Raw genomic sequence first — 17585 nt, forward strand, 5'->3', positions numbered from 1 at the left:
TTTCGTTTGTGTATTTGCAGTTAATACACATTTTATTTTGTTTAATCAACCAAAAAAGCAATCCCAGCTGCTTTCTGTCAGTGAATCATCCTCTTTGTCATTAGCAAACTATCAGTAACTATGTCACATTATCTTTAAGGTCACTGACAAGAATATTAAGTAGCAATGCCCTAAACGTCAGACCTATGACAGGTGTTAGGTACTTGGCAATGATTCCCCGTTGAGTTGCAGTACGATCACTTCAGGGCCTACACACAAATCTCTCAACCAGAGGCTCGGATGCTTCCATGGCTCTTGTGTAACCAGCCGGCAAAGCTGTTTTTCCAATTTTTCCTGCTTGAATCTTGTCCAAACATATTCTCAAAGCGGTGGGTTGGGTTGGGTTTTTTTGCATTGCCATTTTGAGTAGTGGTAATTGGATCAGCTGAACCTGTTAAGGTCTTTTCTGAGAAAGAACTGCTGTCCGCTGCTTGAGTTAAGTTATTGCTGTCTTAGAGCTAGCAGCGTAACGGACACAAAGAGATTATGTGATATTCACAAAATCTTAGCAGTGGCTCCCATAGCCTTCATACTTACAACTGAGCATGAGTCAGGACAGATTAAATAACTTTTCCAGCTCACACAGGAAGTATCTGGCTGGGCTGGGAAACAAACCTCACTCTGTGTGTTAAACTGAATCTGCCTTTCATTCCCTTGCACAATACATAGGGTTTGTTAGATAATGGATTTATTATCTATTCAGGCAGCTCCTGTGATTTTTCCCTGCGTTGCGTGTAACACAGTCCATTCATGATACCTTTCTTTTCTGCCAAGTGTAGTAAAGGCAGGAACCATGATTGAGATTTCACCTGATGGTTGTTTACATTAGAAAACCCTGGCTGACCGGGGCCGCTGCCGCCTTCACAATTAGCACAGCGTGAGGTCGCAGTCAGCAGACGAAGAAACTTCAGCGTTCTTGCACATCTGATCACAATTTACTGCAATCTTCATGTCCGTTATTAGGAATTTTGGTTCAGAAATAAAGGCATAGATGTGTCGAAGCAAAATAACTGTGACTCTAGGCAGTGTTATTAGATCCAGAGCTCCCGCAGTGGGCAGCGGATACAGCTGCGCTCTTGGGAGAAGGCTTTTCCCGAGTATCTCGTTCTGACTGCAGGACACGTAACATACAAATGCCCGTCAAGAATGCCAGAAATATGCGTTGTGCTGCATATTAGTCTGTTTATTTTGCTGCTCTCTCATCTATTTGCCAAAAACCTCCGTACATCTGTTCAATCATTTCCTTTTTATCTCTTTTTGTACGAAAATTATGGAAATATTTCTAGACACCTACAATCTACTAATCGCAAAGCAACACCAGAGAGGAGAAGGGTGTTCCCCCATGTAAAAATAATTCTTTTTGGCTGCTGCAGCAGAGAGGGGAAGCCGCTGAATGCTTTCCCCAGGCTCCGTTGAATCCTTTAAGTTAATCCTTCCAGATTGCAGCCCTGGGGCTGCCAAGTGATACCATTACTACAGGAGAGTTTCCATCTACTGAATGGATGTTAGGTCCTTTGTGTTAGGGGTGGCCTCTGTCTACATAGCAAGCATTGCAGTCATAGCTGTAAAAAATACTTATAAAAATAGATACACTCACTATACTCACCTAAGTAGCATGGAGGCCAGCACACTACATCAGTATTCTTCTTTTCTCACACTGCCACGGCTACACTACCAGCGTGACCAACTTAATTTGTAGCTAACTCAGACCCCCCCCCCCCCGAAAAGACTCAGTAAGGCCACGTACTTCTGAGAGTCTCCAGCACAACTGTTCGCAAAGATAACCGAAGTGTGACCACTCCATTATTTTACAGGCAGTTCTTCCCATAAACCATAAGGATTAGAGATTTCTTATGGGAGAGATCTTGATGAAGAGCTGTTTGGTATAGAGGCCTTGATTTGCCTTATATGTTGTGCTCATCTTTGTTGCTTTATGAAGAGTATAGACCTCTTCTTATTTCGTTCAAAGGACTTTGCCCTTGATATAAAGTATTTGCACGGCTGCATGTGTGGCTGTGTTTATAGGCAGCAGTCTGAAAGAAATTTTGTTGCTCAGGTTGAGCCAAAACAGATAAACAGAATGACCATACTTCTCAGGGAATCTGGAAGACAACCAAAGAAATCCAGCCGTAAAGAGCTAAGTGCTTTCCTTCATAGCAACATGACTATACAGATCACCTCCACATGTGAATCTGTGTTCCCAGTAAAGCGGGGCTGCACCATTCACTATCTGTATCTACGTCCTGGGTCATGGGCAAGCAGGTACGCGTCCGTATTCAGGGATGCATACCTGTTGCAATTTCATAGTTATTACTGGCCCTTCGGGAGCATTTCTAGAAGTTGCATTCAGCATTTCACAAGTGGGAGCCCCTTTCTGGAGCCCGCTCCTGGGGCACGGTGGACGAGCTTGTCCGTCTCCTCACCCAGGTGGGTGGAAGCTGCTGGAGCGTAGGAAATTCCAGGTCTGAACACTGGCTCCTCCAGCTGAGAGCCAAGCCCTGGAGCTACAGAGTGGATCATTAAGTGGGATGTGTAAGAAGCTCCCATGAAACTTGTTCGGCCAGTCTGAGACCTTACGTCCCTTTGGCAGCATGGTCATCAGTAGGTTCCTGTGGCTGTTTATGTCTAGTGGCCTTACTTCCCCGCTTCAGTCTTAACTAACAAACCCACACCATGAACTAAGAAGATTTGAGAAACAATTTAATTATAAAATTAGCGGTTAACATGTACTAATCATTGATAAATCCTTTACCAAACATCTGTGCCCCTGACCAGCTCAGTGGTATGTGGGGTACAAATGTCTGGTGGGCTTGAATGTCTTATTTTGTTGGAGGCAAGATCATAGAAAGCCAGGACCTACCTCACCAACAGAGTTACAGCAGAGTTTCAAAGAACTTGATGTTTCATTTCATTTCCCCTTCAGGACATTTGGAGCCTTCCTTTGTAAACCTGTTCCTCAAAATTATTAACACAGCTCCTGCTCTCGAGACATTATCCAATACTGGAACACATAAACTGCAGTTTTCTAGATAATGACTAGGTGAGGACGCGTGTCAAAAAATAGCATGGCTCTTCTATTACTGCCTCATTTCAAAATGTCCTCATAATATCCTAGCATCACTTGTAGATTTTTTTCTTTTCTAGCGGTTTTCTCTATCTTTCACTAAATTAAATCCATTGTAGGAACCAAGTTACTTTTGTTTTCTTTCCCTACACGGCAACCCACATCTATCAAAGATTTTAATTCTCAGTCACCTGTTAGTGACTTTTGCAGTGTTTGCTTTTATTTTTCTTTTTAATCATAGGACTCTGCTTTTTTTAGAATGGATTTGAAATCCTCTACCACTTCCTTATTAGTATCCTACAGCTACTTTCTTGTTACTTTCATCTTTTGTATTCATGCAGTATAGGCTTTGCTGTACTCGTGCCCTTGTCTTTGCTGTGATCCATTGTTTTTACATACATTCACAGTTCTGCACAATTTCCTCCCCTTTGCCATCAGTTCTTTTGCTTTTGTCTCCTACTGGAGTGGAGTCACATTGGGTTACTTGATACGTTTGTTCTGGAATGGAGTATGTAAATTTAAATCTTACATCTGGTTTGTTCCCTTTTATTTTTAACTGCACATTTATTCACAGAAGTTTTGGGAAGATTTTTATTGCTTAAATAAATTAAGTTGGTATGTTTTATGTGGGCTTTTTATTTCAAGGAAAGAAGATCATGTCTGTCAAATTCTAATAATATTGCCAAATGCTACTGTGAAAACAGAGACATTATAATCCATCACACTTGATATTAAGGGAGCAATTTACATCATAAAAATGGGCTTTCTAAATTACAATCTCAGACTGAGCATGATGTTAACCAAACTGAATCCAAATGTTACAGACAGATGATAACCGAATGCTTCCCATAGTAAGTAGTTCTACAAACTTCTTTGATTTCTCTCTTAGTCTTTGCCACCCTATCTGAAAAATATTGCAGAAATGCCTAAGGGTACATTTCCTGAAGACAACTTCTAAGGCATTATTTCCTATACCAAAAATCAACATGTACATCTGTTTTCCTCAAATTGTGTAAAAATAAGTTAATTCAACAATTCAGAATCTTTTATGAAAAAAGTTCTATTGTCTCCATCCCATCAGTGATTGGGATTATTGTGTTTGATAGGTCTCAGAAATCTGCTTGATTCAAACATTTCCATTAACTTTATTGTCCAACTGTAGGTCATTAATCTAAAATGTTCACAACATTTTCTTTTAATTGAGAATTTGGAAAACAAAACATTTTTAGCATACAACTGATTGTATTTTACAGTAAAACTCCAAAACATTCACACAGTGTCAGTAGCCAGCAAGTCATTGGTGGCAGAGAATTTTTTCAAGTAAAAGATGTGAAAATCAAACTGCTGTTATTGACAGTCCTAGTACACTTCTGAAAAATGGGTCTGAATCTAGGTTGCAGCTCTACGAGTTGTATTTAGGATCCATATCATACACGGCAAAGTTATGCAGGACATCAGTCGCACCAAACACACAGGCTGTTTAGACACTGCATTTAATTCACTGAGCAGCTATTAGGTCATGCAAAATTAGTCAACATGACTAATACATTTTATTTGATTTGGCAATGCAACTACAGAGCAGCAATACTGCATAACTTTTATTGACCTGTTCACTTGCCGCTGAATTATATTAGGGTTTATGGAAGCTGCTGTTTCCCCATTGGAATGGGGGGGAGCAGAACTCAAATAGGCTCCAAACACCTCCTCGTATTCAGCAAAACGCCCAAGGAAACCAGCCCTGTGTGAGCCGTCCGAGGCTGTGTATTTCTTGAGAACCACTGAGAAACTTCCGTCAGAGTGACAGAAGGGATGTTCTTTGTATTTGCTTTTAATAAGTACAGATGATACGGCGTTTGTAATTACTGTGCCTTCTGTTGGCAGACTTTCTCCTCGGCCAAGAGACACGCTCGCATTCACAGAACACCCACGGCACAGGATGGATTCTGTAACATTGACAGAGGTTGAAAACAAGCATAGCTCATCTGAATTCTTTCCAGACACCCCTGGTTGTGTTCTGGAAAATACCTTCGTGCCCCCAGAGCTGGCTGCAGACCTCGTTTCAGTTGCATGATGCCTCGGTTTTAATTTTCGTTTTTGAGGAACCACGCATTTTTCAATAGGGGCATGTCTTAACTGGTCGTTGTGCTTTAACAGAATTTGCCATGAAAAAGCAGGGATGCGCTTCCAGAACCGCGAAGAAAGATGGAAAAGGCAGATGTGTGTTTCAATTTAGGGGTAACCGAGGGGAAGAGTTACTTTGAGGAAATGAAATCAAAGGGGTCATTCAGATGGGAATTGGAGCGGCTTCAGGAGTTTGATTTAAGTGAGCAGCAATGGTGCAGAAGGGGAAGAAAAGCCATAGCGTTTGTCACCCTGAAACAAGAGCATGGGTTTCATTCCCATATTGAGGAATTCTTGTAACACTAGCAAGTGAAGGCCTTCCCGCAAACCATGCTGAGCTCAGAGCAAATACCGAGAAAACCATTCTTCTTTATCTCTGTTAGCACGCGTGTATTTACTCTGGGGTTGTAACTTTTTTTCTATAATTTCTCCCCCAGGTTACAGTCTGAACTTTCAAAAGGAAGTAACTCAAATGGTGTATTTTCCCAGGATCCTTACCACGGACCCGGGGAGATTAAGTCAAACTTCTTAAATCTGCTTATGTATCCAAGGTCAAGTTCTTACACCGCTGTTTCACATTGGGAGCTCATGCCAAATTGTTTGTCTACCAGGGCTGCACAGGATTTAGGGGCACTTCCTACTTACCACCTTCTGTAGCTATGAACTGAGTATTTTACACACTGAATGAAAACATTAATTGAAGACCAAGTACCACCAGCTTCTCCAGCAACAACCCTATTCCACAATGATTTCCTAATGAAAACTATTTTGAGATTGTTGGTCGGTTCCTAAACTTTGCATTGGGTGATACTGCACAACACTCATGTTTTGATGAGAGTAATGTGACGCTTAAGGTGATAATTAAGTGCCAAGCACTTAAATAATTCTAGGTGCACCTATACTATAATCTTTATCAACTGTTGCTTTCAATTATTGCCCCCCCCCAGTAACAGATCTTCATATAAATAAATATAAAACTTCATGTAAATAAAACCATACTGACTGATGTGAATTCTTTATCATTTGAGTCCGGTATCAGCTTTTGCATTATTTGGCCCAGGATAACAGTTAATGCTACCTTGCCTATAGTAACCCAGTTCATTCCCTAGTTAATGGGATAAATTGGTCACAAATTTGTCACATTTGGACTCTTCTGGGGTTTCCATGCTATTATTCCAAGATTTAATTTCTTTTCAGTAAGATAGGCGTCTCTGCCTGCCTCAGGAGCACATGGTGCCAGTAAAGCAAGCAACGTTGGCACTAAGAAAGTGGAACTGTTTTCACAATTTGTTTACCCCCCAAGGAAAAGGAACTAAAAAATCTGAAGAGAGCAATTTGCCTACAGACTAAGAATATGCTTATTCTTCCAAATATAGCTTTCATATTAATTATTTCACTACATTTATAGTGATTTTGTTTGTCAAAGTAACTAGTACTTAAACACAATGAGAAACCATACCCTGAAATTACAGTCTGAGGTCAAAGAAGGCAGCATAATTTTTGAAGAAAAACGGTGGGTTTGCCAAGTAATTTCTTTGCCCACCATACCAACTTCCCTCTAAAGATTTCAAAACGCTTAAAAAAAAATCCACTGCACTCCATAACACAGCACTAACGGGTTGGGAAAGCTAGGAAGGGTCGTGGCCTTCCCATTAGCATCTGTAGATGCAGGAGAGGTTTCTACGTCATTTGTCAGGGCTTTCCTCATCTGTCATCTCAATTGCAAGTTCCAAACTTCCCTTCGGTGTGCCAGGAAGGCAGGGAGGACTTCGATGTAAGGGGATGATAGAAGAGATCAGGGAAGGGATCTGCACCAACGCCTCCGGAACGCTGTCCGAACCCAAATGAAACAAGAGGTCCTGGGCAGCGTCTCTTCCCCTCTCCTTCCCTCCCAGCCAGGCTTTACAGGACGTATTGCCATCACAAAATCTGTGGAGTAACTGGGAATTGCAAGCTGTCTTCTGCCTCCTACTCTGTTTTGTTTCTGTGACTCTCACATTAACAAGGTGAACTGTATCTTATCATTTTGGGGGTTAGGCTGATACTTAGAGCCATCAAAAAGCTTGCTGTCAATGTAACTGAAAGAAGAAAGCATCCTGTAGATTTTTATCAGACATGATTCATAAAAAGATGTCAGGACCCTCTTTATTTGCTACATAAATGACTAGCTGAGTGACAATAACTTCTGGTAGACACTGTAAAGAATAATATGCTTTCTGTAGTTTTAAGAATGTCCACACTGGACAAATTATCATACCTTATGTGTGAATACATAATAGTTTTACAAAACCCACAACTTGCTGAATTCCCAGAAACCTTTGAGACAGTCATATAGAAATGGTACTGATTTTTATATCTGATTAGGAAGCTTACAAACTCAGTGTGGGTCATCTTGGAGGCCAAATTAACAATAACAAAAAAAATTAGAAACTATGTAATTTTTTCCTAACTAAATGCTACTTTGATCAATACCCTTTTAAACTCCATCTGGATGATCTATTAGTAGGTAAGTACATTCCTTCAAACATAAGATCCCATGTAATTATATATATATGCATTTTCAAAGGGATAATGAAGTGTGTTAGGAGACTGAGTTATCAGATATTACAGCTCCAATCTACAAACTCCAAAGTGAGGCTTTAGTAAGTGACAGCAGATTCTTTGCTCCTTTGCAATTTTTCCAACCAAGTTCTAGGCTAACATGATATGGGAAAACCAGTGGCAGTGTGAATGCAGGGGGGCTCTTTGTGTGCGTTACTCAGAGACACGATCGCTTCTCTAGGATTACTTCCTCTACTCCACAGATAAATCTCAAGTGCTCTGATTAAAATAAGGAAGTTAAACTCACATGCTATTTAGTACACAGCTTTGTACTGGGTTACTGTATTCCACACCTAAATACAAGGTTTTAAGCCAAAAGTTTGTGTCATTCCCCCCCCCCATCAGTTTGTCTAATCTTAAATATATTGCCTCATTTCACCAACCATTTCAGAGTTAGTATCTTTCCATTTGTTTAATTATTATTACAGTATTACTTTTAAAAAAAAAATAATAGGTTTTTATGATGATAAACATTTTTTATTTGCAGCCTTATAAATGTTTTTAGAGCCAGACAATAACAGCAGAGAATCCCTTTTATAGATACTATCTTCTGAAAATACTATTAATCTTATTCTGTGTTGGTCATTAAATAGCTGTTTTGTAACCAATAATGTAAGTCTTAGACAAAGACTACCCATTACACAAACACCGTGGGAGAAGAATTTGTAAGAAAATGGAAGACTAAATAAGGCCTTGAATAGCTTTATTGAAATCTGTATAAATAAACATGCGCATTTCAAATGTAAACCCAAGTGAACTCAAGTGCAGACAAAATTTTAACCTCTGTCATGCAGGAGGTTAGTTTACATTTAAAAAAAAAAAAAAAAACAAAAAACCTCAAAGCAGCTTTAAAATACCAGGATGAAACACCAGTTTTAATATCAAGGTATAAAGCAAAGCCATGTCCAACATACCTCATTTATATCCTGGTCAAATGCAATATTTTAAACTTTTTAATGCTAACATAAATAAATAATTTACCAAAATGTGCACTCACAGAGTGAACTTTTATTTACAATACACAATTTATAACCTATTGTATTTGATTAGTTCAAGTGAAGAACATCATACTTTTTGCTTTTTTCTTCTTTAAATTACTTGTTTTAAACAGTGGGACACAAAGCAATTCTCCAGGTAGTAGATATGTGAAGTGTGCCCCCGCACTTAAGAGCCCCCTCTCAAAGGCAGTATTGTATACAAATCAACAATACATTCTTCCAACTAGATCAAAGGGAAAGCAGCAAATTAAAAAATGTTTCAAACTGTCACACTTATTTTGGCATCCTGGACCCCTGGACATAGTTAACTAAAACCCAATTCAAAGTTTGTATGCCTTATATACTGTACAGGTTCTGACTTGAACATGCAAATGCCAGTTCTCTTATAATGAGTTACCTTTTCAGATATGCTGTAAGGCTATGGTGAATTCCATCAGGAACACACAAAGAAAATTAACAGGCCTACCTTTAAAGTCATTTTGTTCATTAACAATTTAAAGGCAGGTTATATTGAAAAAATTCTCATCTAAGCCCGATACACAGTCATTACTATGGATACAGGATACTATTAACTCTGACCCTATTACAGAGTAGTTTGCAAGCTGTCAAACTACAAAAACTGGGGAGAGAGAAGTTACAGCACAATTTTAAATTTTGGACTGACACCAGATTAAAATTATGCATGTCTTATAAGCAAGATAACAGGAATTATGTCTGCAGAGTAGATTCCAACAAGCAACAAAGGATACTTACATTTAATTGAAAAACTTTTTGTTAATGCAGCATGAAATCCAGAACCTGTTCCACAGCAGCAGTAAGATGAACATAATATTCTGGATGCTCAACTATATCACAAAAGGTTAAAACACCTTTTCAAGCTATTTCTTCTATTGTGACCAAATTGGAAAAAAAAAAAAAATTTAGGGAGAAACAAAAATTTGCTGTTTCAAGAAAACTACTGCTTATATATTTATGACATTTTTACTTGTAGTCTGTGTGACAGCCTAAGGAACATGTATATATTCATCCAGAAACTAGACTTGGCAGTAGTATTCCTGCAGTACTAAGAAAATAAATGTCAGAAGTCCACAGATTTAACATTTTAGTTATTAACTCACAGCCAAAACAAAAGAAAACATAATCCATCAGAACAGCAGCAGAAAACTTAAAAGGGGTTTATTTGTGATTTCCTATATATAGCTTGTGAATACAAGACTGTAAATGCATTAGAGACAATTTCTGTTTAAGTTTTTATTGTTTCACTTCAAGTACTGCACATGTTAAAATGTAATAAAGATTTACATTCTGTTATCTGAAATTCCCCATCTCAGATTTTTATTCTTAATTTGGTGGGCAATTTCACTCTTTCAATAGGTATCCCCAGTAAGAAAGTCTCTTATGGCTTCTAGTTCTTCCATTAGTTAGTGTGCATACAATTTTCATTTTCTATATCATTATCATTTTCATTGCTGTCTTCATCACTTTCTAGTGGGATGCCTGTGGCAGCTGAAGCACCTTGTTTAGTTTCCCGGTCAAGAGGGAAAAAGCCAGTTCCACTGATTGTGTCCTGTCTCTGGTAGAAGAGCACATACGCTGCTTTGGACTGTAAAAGAGAGAAATGTAATATGCTCATGAGGCTCCAGACAAAACATTTCCAGTCCAAGTTAGCCCTTTTTTTTTTTTTTTTTTTTGCTTCCAAGTCTACAAGGTAAAATTACAAAGAGATCCAAAGCTTTCATGTAAGTTATTTTTGCATGTTGGAGCAAACCATTTTTGTTTCGTGCTGTCCTTTGAAAGAACACAAACTACTACCTACAAATTTACTGCAAGGTTCATGATTTACTCTTCATTTTTCTTCCCTCAAGGAGAAATCATCATCAACAGTCCCAATTTTAGAAACACAAAAGGTACTTGCCACTATTTGGTCCTCACATGCAGTGGACACACTACTGTCATCAAAGTAGTACCATTTTCCATCATCCTTATTTTTTGCAAAAGCAGTATCTAGGACAAAAAAGTACAATGTCTAAGGACTTTGTATCTTCATAGATGTAATACAATCAGTTGCTGGAGTCTGTTACTGTCAAACACTTGACATTTAACTAACAAAAACCTATTATCACTATTATGACTCATACTTTCACACTTTCATTTTTTTAAGCAAAGAAAGCTTAAGCAAGAACATTCCCCTTCTAAAGAGAATGTATAGTGAGAAAGGACCGTCAAAATAAAATCCCTCAGTCACTTTTTAATTTTTCTCTCTTCTTTCAAGGAGATGCACAATGTACAAAAATACAGACAAGTAAGACAAAATCAGTTGTAAGAGTACAGTAGCTCTTATGGAGCTCTTACGTTTTCTCTTTTCACAATATGCATAGCTAGAAGTATAAAAGAACCTACAATTATCGTTGAAAGCTCATTTCATTCAGATTTTTGGGTTAGAATACTTGTGAAAACATTTCAAGGTAATGCAAAAAGTTGTCCCTCAACTATTAAAAAATGCCATTGATTCAAAGTGATTAGTACTTAAAATAAACATGGAGAGAAAGCTGGCATGTAGAATGATGATATTTGAAATCAACTTACAATGCCCTCCTCCCATTCCTCCATAGTGGTTGGAGACAGCAATCAAGTTGTAGCGGCACGGCCCTGCATTGGGATTAATAAGGAACTCTGACATGTCCAAGTCACTGTTTAAAAAAAACAAAAACACAACAAAACCACACAAAAAAACAACCAGAAGAAGTTCATGTTAATAATATTTTTAACCATTTCACATTTTGGTGGTCTTTGAGTCCTTTACTTTATATTCCCCACAAAACACACATACACCAGACTACACGGACAATGCATCTCTCACTCTGTGAGTAGTGAAACAGGAACCAGTAACCTTAGCCAAAACTATCAATAAGAGTTCTTTCATACTTATCTACTGTTATTATTTTTCCAAGTTCATACTTTTCACCTGCAAGTGTTTACTGGATCCATGCATGGAAGCTGAGAACAAAAACCATTCTACATAATTGCTGGATTAAACGTGTGCCCCAGTCATGCTAACTTTTACACTTCTAGCACCGAAATATTTAGGTTTCTTACTTTATTGGAAAGTCAACCAATGTATCCAACTTGTCCCTCATGTATCTGCTGTAGGAAAAGCGCTTTAAATGAACTACCAGTACGGGGGGCAGCGACCACAAGTCTAACTTCTTGGTAGCTTGCTGATGTTCTTTACAGTTTGGACAATACCTGAAAGAAAAAAAAAATACCAATTTTAAATAACTGCAGTCTGTATATATGTTAAAATACATTACCACAGAGAAAGCCAGTAACGTGGGAGGACCTGAATGAGCAAAAGCTGAAACACACACACACGTTCCATATTCTGTTACTAATGCCATCGATATCCCTTCCAGTTTAAAATATAAGGTGCTAGTGCAGAAGTGGGCTCACAGTGAAGCTTGACAGCATTTTAAACACAAAAGTAGCACCCCCCCAATATAGGATTCTCGTCTCCTATAGTAGTTCCTGTATCTTTAGTTAAAACACAGCTTTCTCATACTTTATAAAAGATGACAAGGGGTTATGAAAATACTTCAGGAAAACTGACTATATGAAAAGCCATAAATAACAGACAACTGTGGTTCTTCCAAGTTTCAGTTTTGAAATTCACTCGTCTCCCACCCCATCCCACCTACCACTAAAACCAGGTAACAGTGACTACTGAAACCTGAAAAAAACTCCTTGCTAAAAAACTTGCCTCCTTAGTAGACAAGTACTAAACAGGCTGTGACTCATAAATTTCTGTTCCCTGCAATGCATACTTGTATCCTTCAAGAACTAAGGCTCAGGGAGGAAGGTAAGTAAGAATGCATGGAAGCAACTCTTCTGTGAAGTGGTCTATGCACATTCTGCATCTTGGTATCTAACAAGTAAAGATCTAGGAAAAAAAGAGATGAGCCCTAATTAAAAAGACTGCACAAGTGTCTTTACATAGCACCATCAGATAATGACAAGAAATTAGGAGAACTGTAAGGGCAGGCTCTAACTGAAGAACTGTCTTCCCAGTCACCTTAGAATATTTGGAATACAAATAGCGCTGGACTAGGGATGATGAGCTCTCATAGATTAGACCTGTGAAGACCTGACAAATGAAGAAAGAATGTGATTAATGGACCTCTGGTGAGATGTATCTAGTAGCAACTGCTTGACTTCAGCAGTAGTTATATTTTGTAGTTTAAATACTCTGCTTAAAGTGTGCTGCAAAAATGGAAGTGCTTCACCATACTTGAGTCATATGGTATTTCAAATAGTCTATCCAGTGTTGTATAATCTAGCCAACCCAGAAACAAAAAAGGAGAATTTGTAAGTCAGCCCCCTCCCTGCCCAAATAAAGGGAGGATCTCTGGTGACAAAGTTTGGAAGTCTCCAAAACTTTTAAGTATCCACAGAAGAAAAAGTGGCAGACCCTCTTTTCAAGCTTAATTCTGAGCTTCAGGTGTTGCTGAAGGACTCTTACATGCTAGAAAATTCCTGGAGAAGAAGGATCTTACAGGAATATCCTATAATTGTGAATATTCAGGTATGATTCGAAATCATAATTTGGAAGAACCATGAATCAGAATAAAAGTCTCTGCCAAAAACTTAATGGTTGGAACATGAATTTCAGAGGTCCTACTGGCTAGAGATATTCCCCATCCCACAAACCTGATGGTTAAGCACATGCCTATTTCATATATTAATGCAAGGCAAGCTGTGTATTTCCACAAAAAAACCTTCAGTATGCACCAACCTTTCTACCTCAGAAAGGAATATTTGTTTAAACCACTGCGTTGGATTTGGCACAATATTATTCATTCACTGTGGATCACAATTCACAGACTAGAATATCTTACGGATCTACCCTTCCTCCTCATTCTGAATGCATTAACTGTCTCTCATACAAATACAACCTTCTGCATATGGTAACAATTTTAGTTAAGCAATGGATCAAAATAGAAAACATTTTGTGAATTTTCAGCTACGCTTGAAATGACAAGGTTCAAAATACCATTAAGAAATCAATTAGGTATCTCTGTTAATGTTCCAAGTGTGGTTTTGATTACATTTTGAGAAATATACAATAGAACATAACAAATTTATTTTTTTGTCCTTACCACGGGTCTTCAGCACCTAGTTTTTCCTTTGTTGTGAACAGCTCAATGCAATCTTTTAATTTCACAAAAGGCTTTTTGGGAGGCTTATATTCCACACTTTCATGTTTTTCAAAATCCTAAAGAGAAGTATTTCTTGAGTTAAGAGAACAAACGAAACAAAACTCATTTTAGTGATGTTGTCTTACTATAAACAGTAACTACAAAGCTCCTATATATGGAAAAACTGATCAGAAACCATTCAAGCAAAAAGTTTTCACAGCTTCAGATTTAATTCCAAATTAGTAAGCCTCAGATTTGCTATTTACTTAGATGTGTAAATAAAGTTTATTTATGACAACATATTTACTACGAATAATGTGAAAAAAAAAAAAAAAAGAAATACCAGCTGCTTCTTTTGAAGACTTACAATCTCTTATGCCACATTAATTAAGTTGTATTTTTCACTTTTTTTTTTTTTTTTTCCTGGAAAGGGAAGCAACATAAACAGCTTACCTCTGCTGCACTATCATCAAAATATCTCTTCTTCAATTCAGGATCCCAATCCAAAGCAAGGAAAGATCTTTCTAAGATTAAAAACATGTTTTCTCTTAATATTATTTCTTGCTTTACATGAAATTGTATTAACTTTGGGCAAACACGCTTCAAAATGAATTAAACAATGCTAGCATGAATTTAAGATGAAAACTTAGAAGCACACACAATTTTTGCATTTCTAAGAGTTAATTACAATAACAAATTAATTTTTTATACAAAATTTATTATTGGAAATAAAGTTATATCAAATAGCACACAGAGAGAATGAAACACTAGTCTATGGAAGCAGAATCAGAAAAATGTATCAGAATCAAACGTTGTCCAACCTGTTCCCCATGACTTACCGTCAAGCCTAGGTTGCCTATCATCAAATCTAATATGCCTGGTATCATCTTTGATGTAGTTTATGTCAGTATTGCCTAAATTATTGAACTGGAATGTAAACAATCGCTTTTTGTGTCCCGTGAGTGGTTGACCTTTGCAAGTATCCTCAGTACATAATCCATTTTCAGAGTCATTGTCACCTCCAACTGAGTCTTCTGACTGGCTGTTTTCATTCTCTGAAGGGAGTTCCTGATCCTGGCTGGATTCATCTTCTTGTTCATCTGTTTCCATTTCACCTGAAACAATTGGAAGAATAAGGAGGAAGAAATGAGGAAGAATAACAATAATTGAAAGACATTACAGGATTAACTTTGGTTTCAAATTAAACACAAAATACTAAACAAGTTTGGATATTCCAGTCTTACTTGGAGAGCCTTCTTCATGTATTCCATTTGGGCCGTTACCATTGATGCCATGGTCCTTACAGCAATGTAGGGATCCTTCAGTGTCTTCACTTTCAGTACATGTTTTTACATATCGACTAAATATAACAAATGAAAGCAATGGTTAAAATCAATGGATTTTAAAATATTTACATTGTTCAAGCCAGATAATTCAACGGTTACAGCAAATCCTTTCTAGTGTACTGTATTCCTGCACTCCTTTCTCACTTATTCAGAACTAATAGTTTTATTGTCTAACATGTCTACCGTTACATGCACATCTGAAATTCTGCTTGTCTATGATCTTATGTTTTTGACGGTTACTTGATTTTATACAACTTGATTCTTGGTATTAGTCTCTGTTTGTCCAGAAATCACTTCTTTAACTGTTCATTAACCATATTTTTTACACAAAAAAATTTATGGGTTCACTTACAGAGAAAGTTACATCAACAGAAAATGAAGCATAAATTTAAATTGGAGGTTATATAATTCTAATTTCTTCCACATAATGACACTTATTCCAGTCTAGTTTCAGAAGGTGTCTAACAGGTAGTTTTACAACATAAATTCATATATAAACTTGTACGGTAGATACAGGAGGTATAACCACAGCAGAATAATTGGAAAAACATTTCAATTTTATGAAGCCCTATAAACTGACAATACAGATAGACTCTCTACTGTCTTCTCAAATAATTTTTAGATGAGGTCATGCTAAAAAAAAATCAAATTAAAATCCACACTAGTTCACATCTCAAGTGGCTAAAATTTTAGATTTAATATATTTAACAGAAAGCAAATAAAAGACTAAGTACTCAAATATAATCAGTTTGTTAGCAATGCATGTAAAAATAAGTGCCTACTGATTCCAACTATTAACATTATTCATAACAAATGCGTTTTTCTTTAAACAATAACCTTACCACATTCTTAGCAGCAGCAGGTTATACAGTTTATCTTCGGTATTGTTTCTAGGCACTGCTATGAGAAAAGGTTGACCAAACAGTGAAGAACCACTATGGCTGTAGCTAGTGTGCCTGCACTTTTCCCTTAAACAAACAGGAATTATAACTTGTTCTGTATCTTCTGTTCTATTGATAGCAATTTCAAATCTAAAAGAAAAACAACCAGAAATACAAAGGAAAACTGTCATTTAAAAGGCTGCAAAGGGGAAAAATTAAAAAATAATAAACCCCTCAAGATTTGTCTTTACCTTATGTCTAGGTTTTAATATTTTGCAAATAACTAAACAAATTGCAAAGAGATGTGAAGGATGTTATCTGTACTTACACATAAATGTCATCACGTTCCATAATACTACTTAGATTTTCATCCATGCCAAATATCCTGTGGAACCTGTGATTGTATATATCGGTAACAATCATCTAAAAAGAAAATGGAGTATACATCATTAAATCAGGTTAATGTGTGTTAAAATGTCCATTGTTGTGCTTCATATAAGAAATCACTCTTACCTTATCTGCAGCAACACCAGACAAAGCTGACAATGCTGTGCAAAGATCCAATATATTTCCAATTTTGGGAACAACTACTTTGTACTAAAAAAATAAAATGTCACTTTAATATCTTAAGACAACAAATATGCATGAGGAAAAAACAAACACGTTATCACATGTTCAGCATACTTCACGTACTTCTTTCAGATTCTTGAACTTATGGTGTAAAGTACATAAATCAACTAACACAAATTCCAAAAGCTGCTGAAAATGTAGTAGTTACCTTCACAACTTTACTCATACAAACACACACACTTTGAATACTACATTTATTAGTTTAGATAATGCTTTTTTTTAAATCTTATTTTACTTTCTCCGTAAGAAGACTAACAGCACCAATATTACTTAGATTTATGTTTCAACAGCACCTACTTATTTAAGCATTTAAATAGTATGCATGCTATTGACTAGATTCTTAAATTTGGAATACAACACGAGTTGTTTACAAAGCATTACTAGGAAAAAAAAAGCAACGGCAGGCAATGCATAAAGACTGAATTCTAATTTCACATGCAGAGACAGAACCTGATGATTAACAGTCAAAGAAAACCTCTCTGTGGCTTCCCTTAGTGCAGTACACCTGCAGTTTGTAATGAAAGTCCACACAGGACTCTTACCTGTTATTTTCATAATAAATAAAGACAGGATTAATTAGAAATAAGGTATTATAACTTTGTAATTAATTGCCATGTACAGCATGTGTTTAGTATCTCCTTAAGTCTTATAGTTATTTAGACTCACAAAAGCTCTACTGAACTCGTACTCTTCCCAAACTCTATTCATATTCC

At 37.0% G+C, this 17585-nt stretch overlaps 1 protein-coding gene across 3 annotated transcripts in view; it reads right to left on the reverse strand.

The window, feature by feature from the left end:
• Positions 1-8511: 8511 nt before the first annotated feature.
• USP15 (ubiquitin specific peptidase 15) overlaps positions 8512-17585 on the reverse strand; it is a 72341-nt gene continuing 63267 nt past the window's right edge. For 2 of the 3 annotated variants that reach the window (XM_075059176.1, XM_075059177.1), the window contains 11 exons: positions 16756-16839; positions 16571-16665; positions 16204-16392; positions 15260-15375; positions 14855-15130; positions 14469-14539; positions 13977-14092; positions 11920-12069; positions 11410-11513; positions 10739-10827; positions 8512-10426 (listed from right to left, as the gene is read on the reverse strand). In XM_075059176.1, the coding sequence (XP_074915277.1) occupies positions 10241-10426; positions 10739-10827; positions 11410-11513; positions 11920-12069; positions 13977-14092; positions 14469-14539; positions 14855-15130; positions 15260-15375; positions 16204-16392; positions 16571-16665; positions 16756-16839 (1476 nt within the window). In that variant the 3' untranslated portion in view covers positions 8512-10240. Of the gene's footprint in view, positions 10427-10738; positions 10828-11409; positions 11514-11919; positions 12070-13976; positions 14109-14468; positions 14540-14854; positions 15131-15259; positions 15376-16203; positions 16393-16570; positions 16666-16755; positions 16840-17585 lie in introns of those variants that run through there. The other variant, XR_012654644.1, reaches the window with a different exon arrangement.

The sequence above is a fragment of the Buteo buteo genome, chromosome 28 (genome assembly GCF_964188355.1).
Source record: "Buteo buteo chromosome 28, bButBut1.hap1.1, whole genome shotgun sequence".
Classification (NCBI taxonomy): domain Eukaryota; kingdom Metazoa; phylum Chordata; class Aves; order Accipitriformes; family Accipitridae; genus Buteo; species Buteo buteo.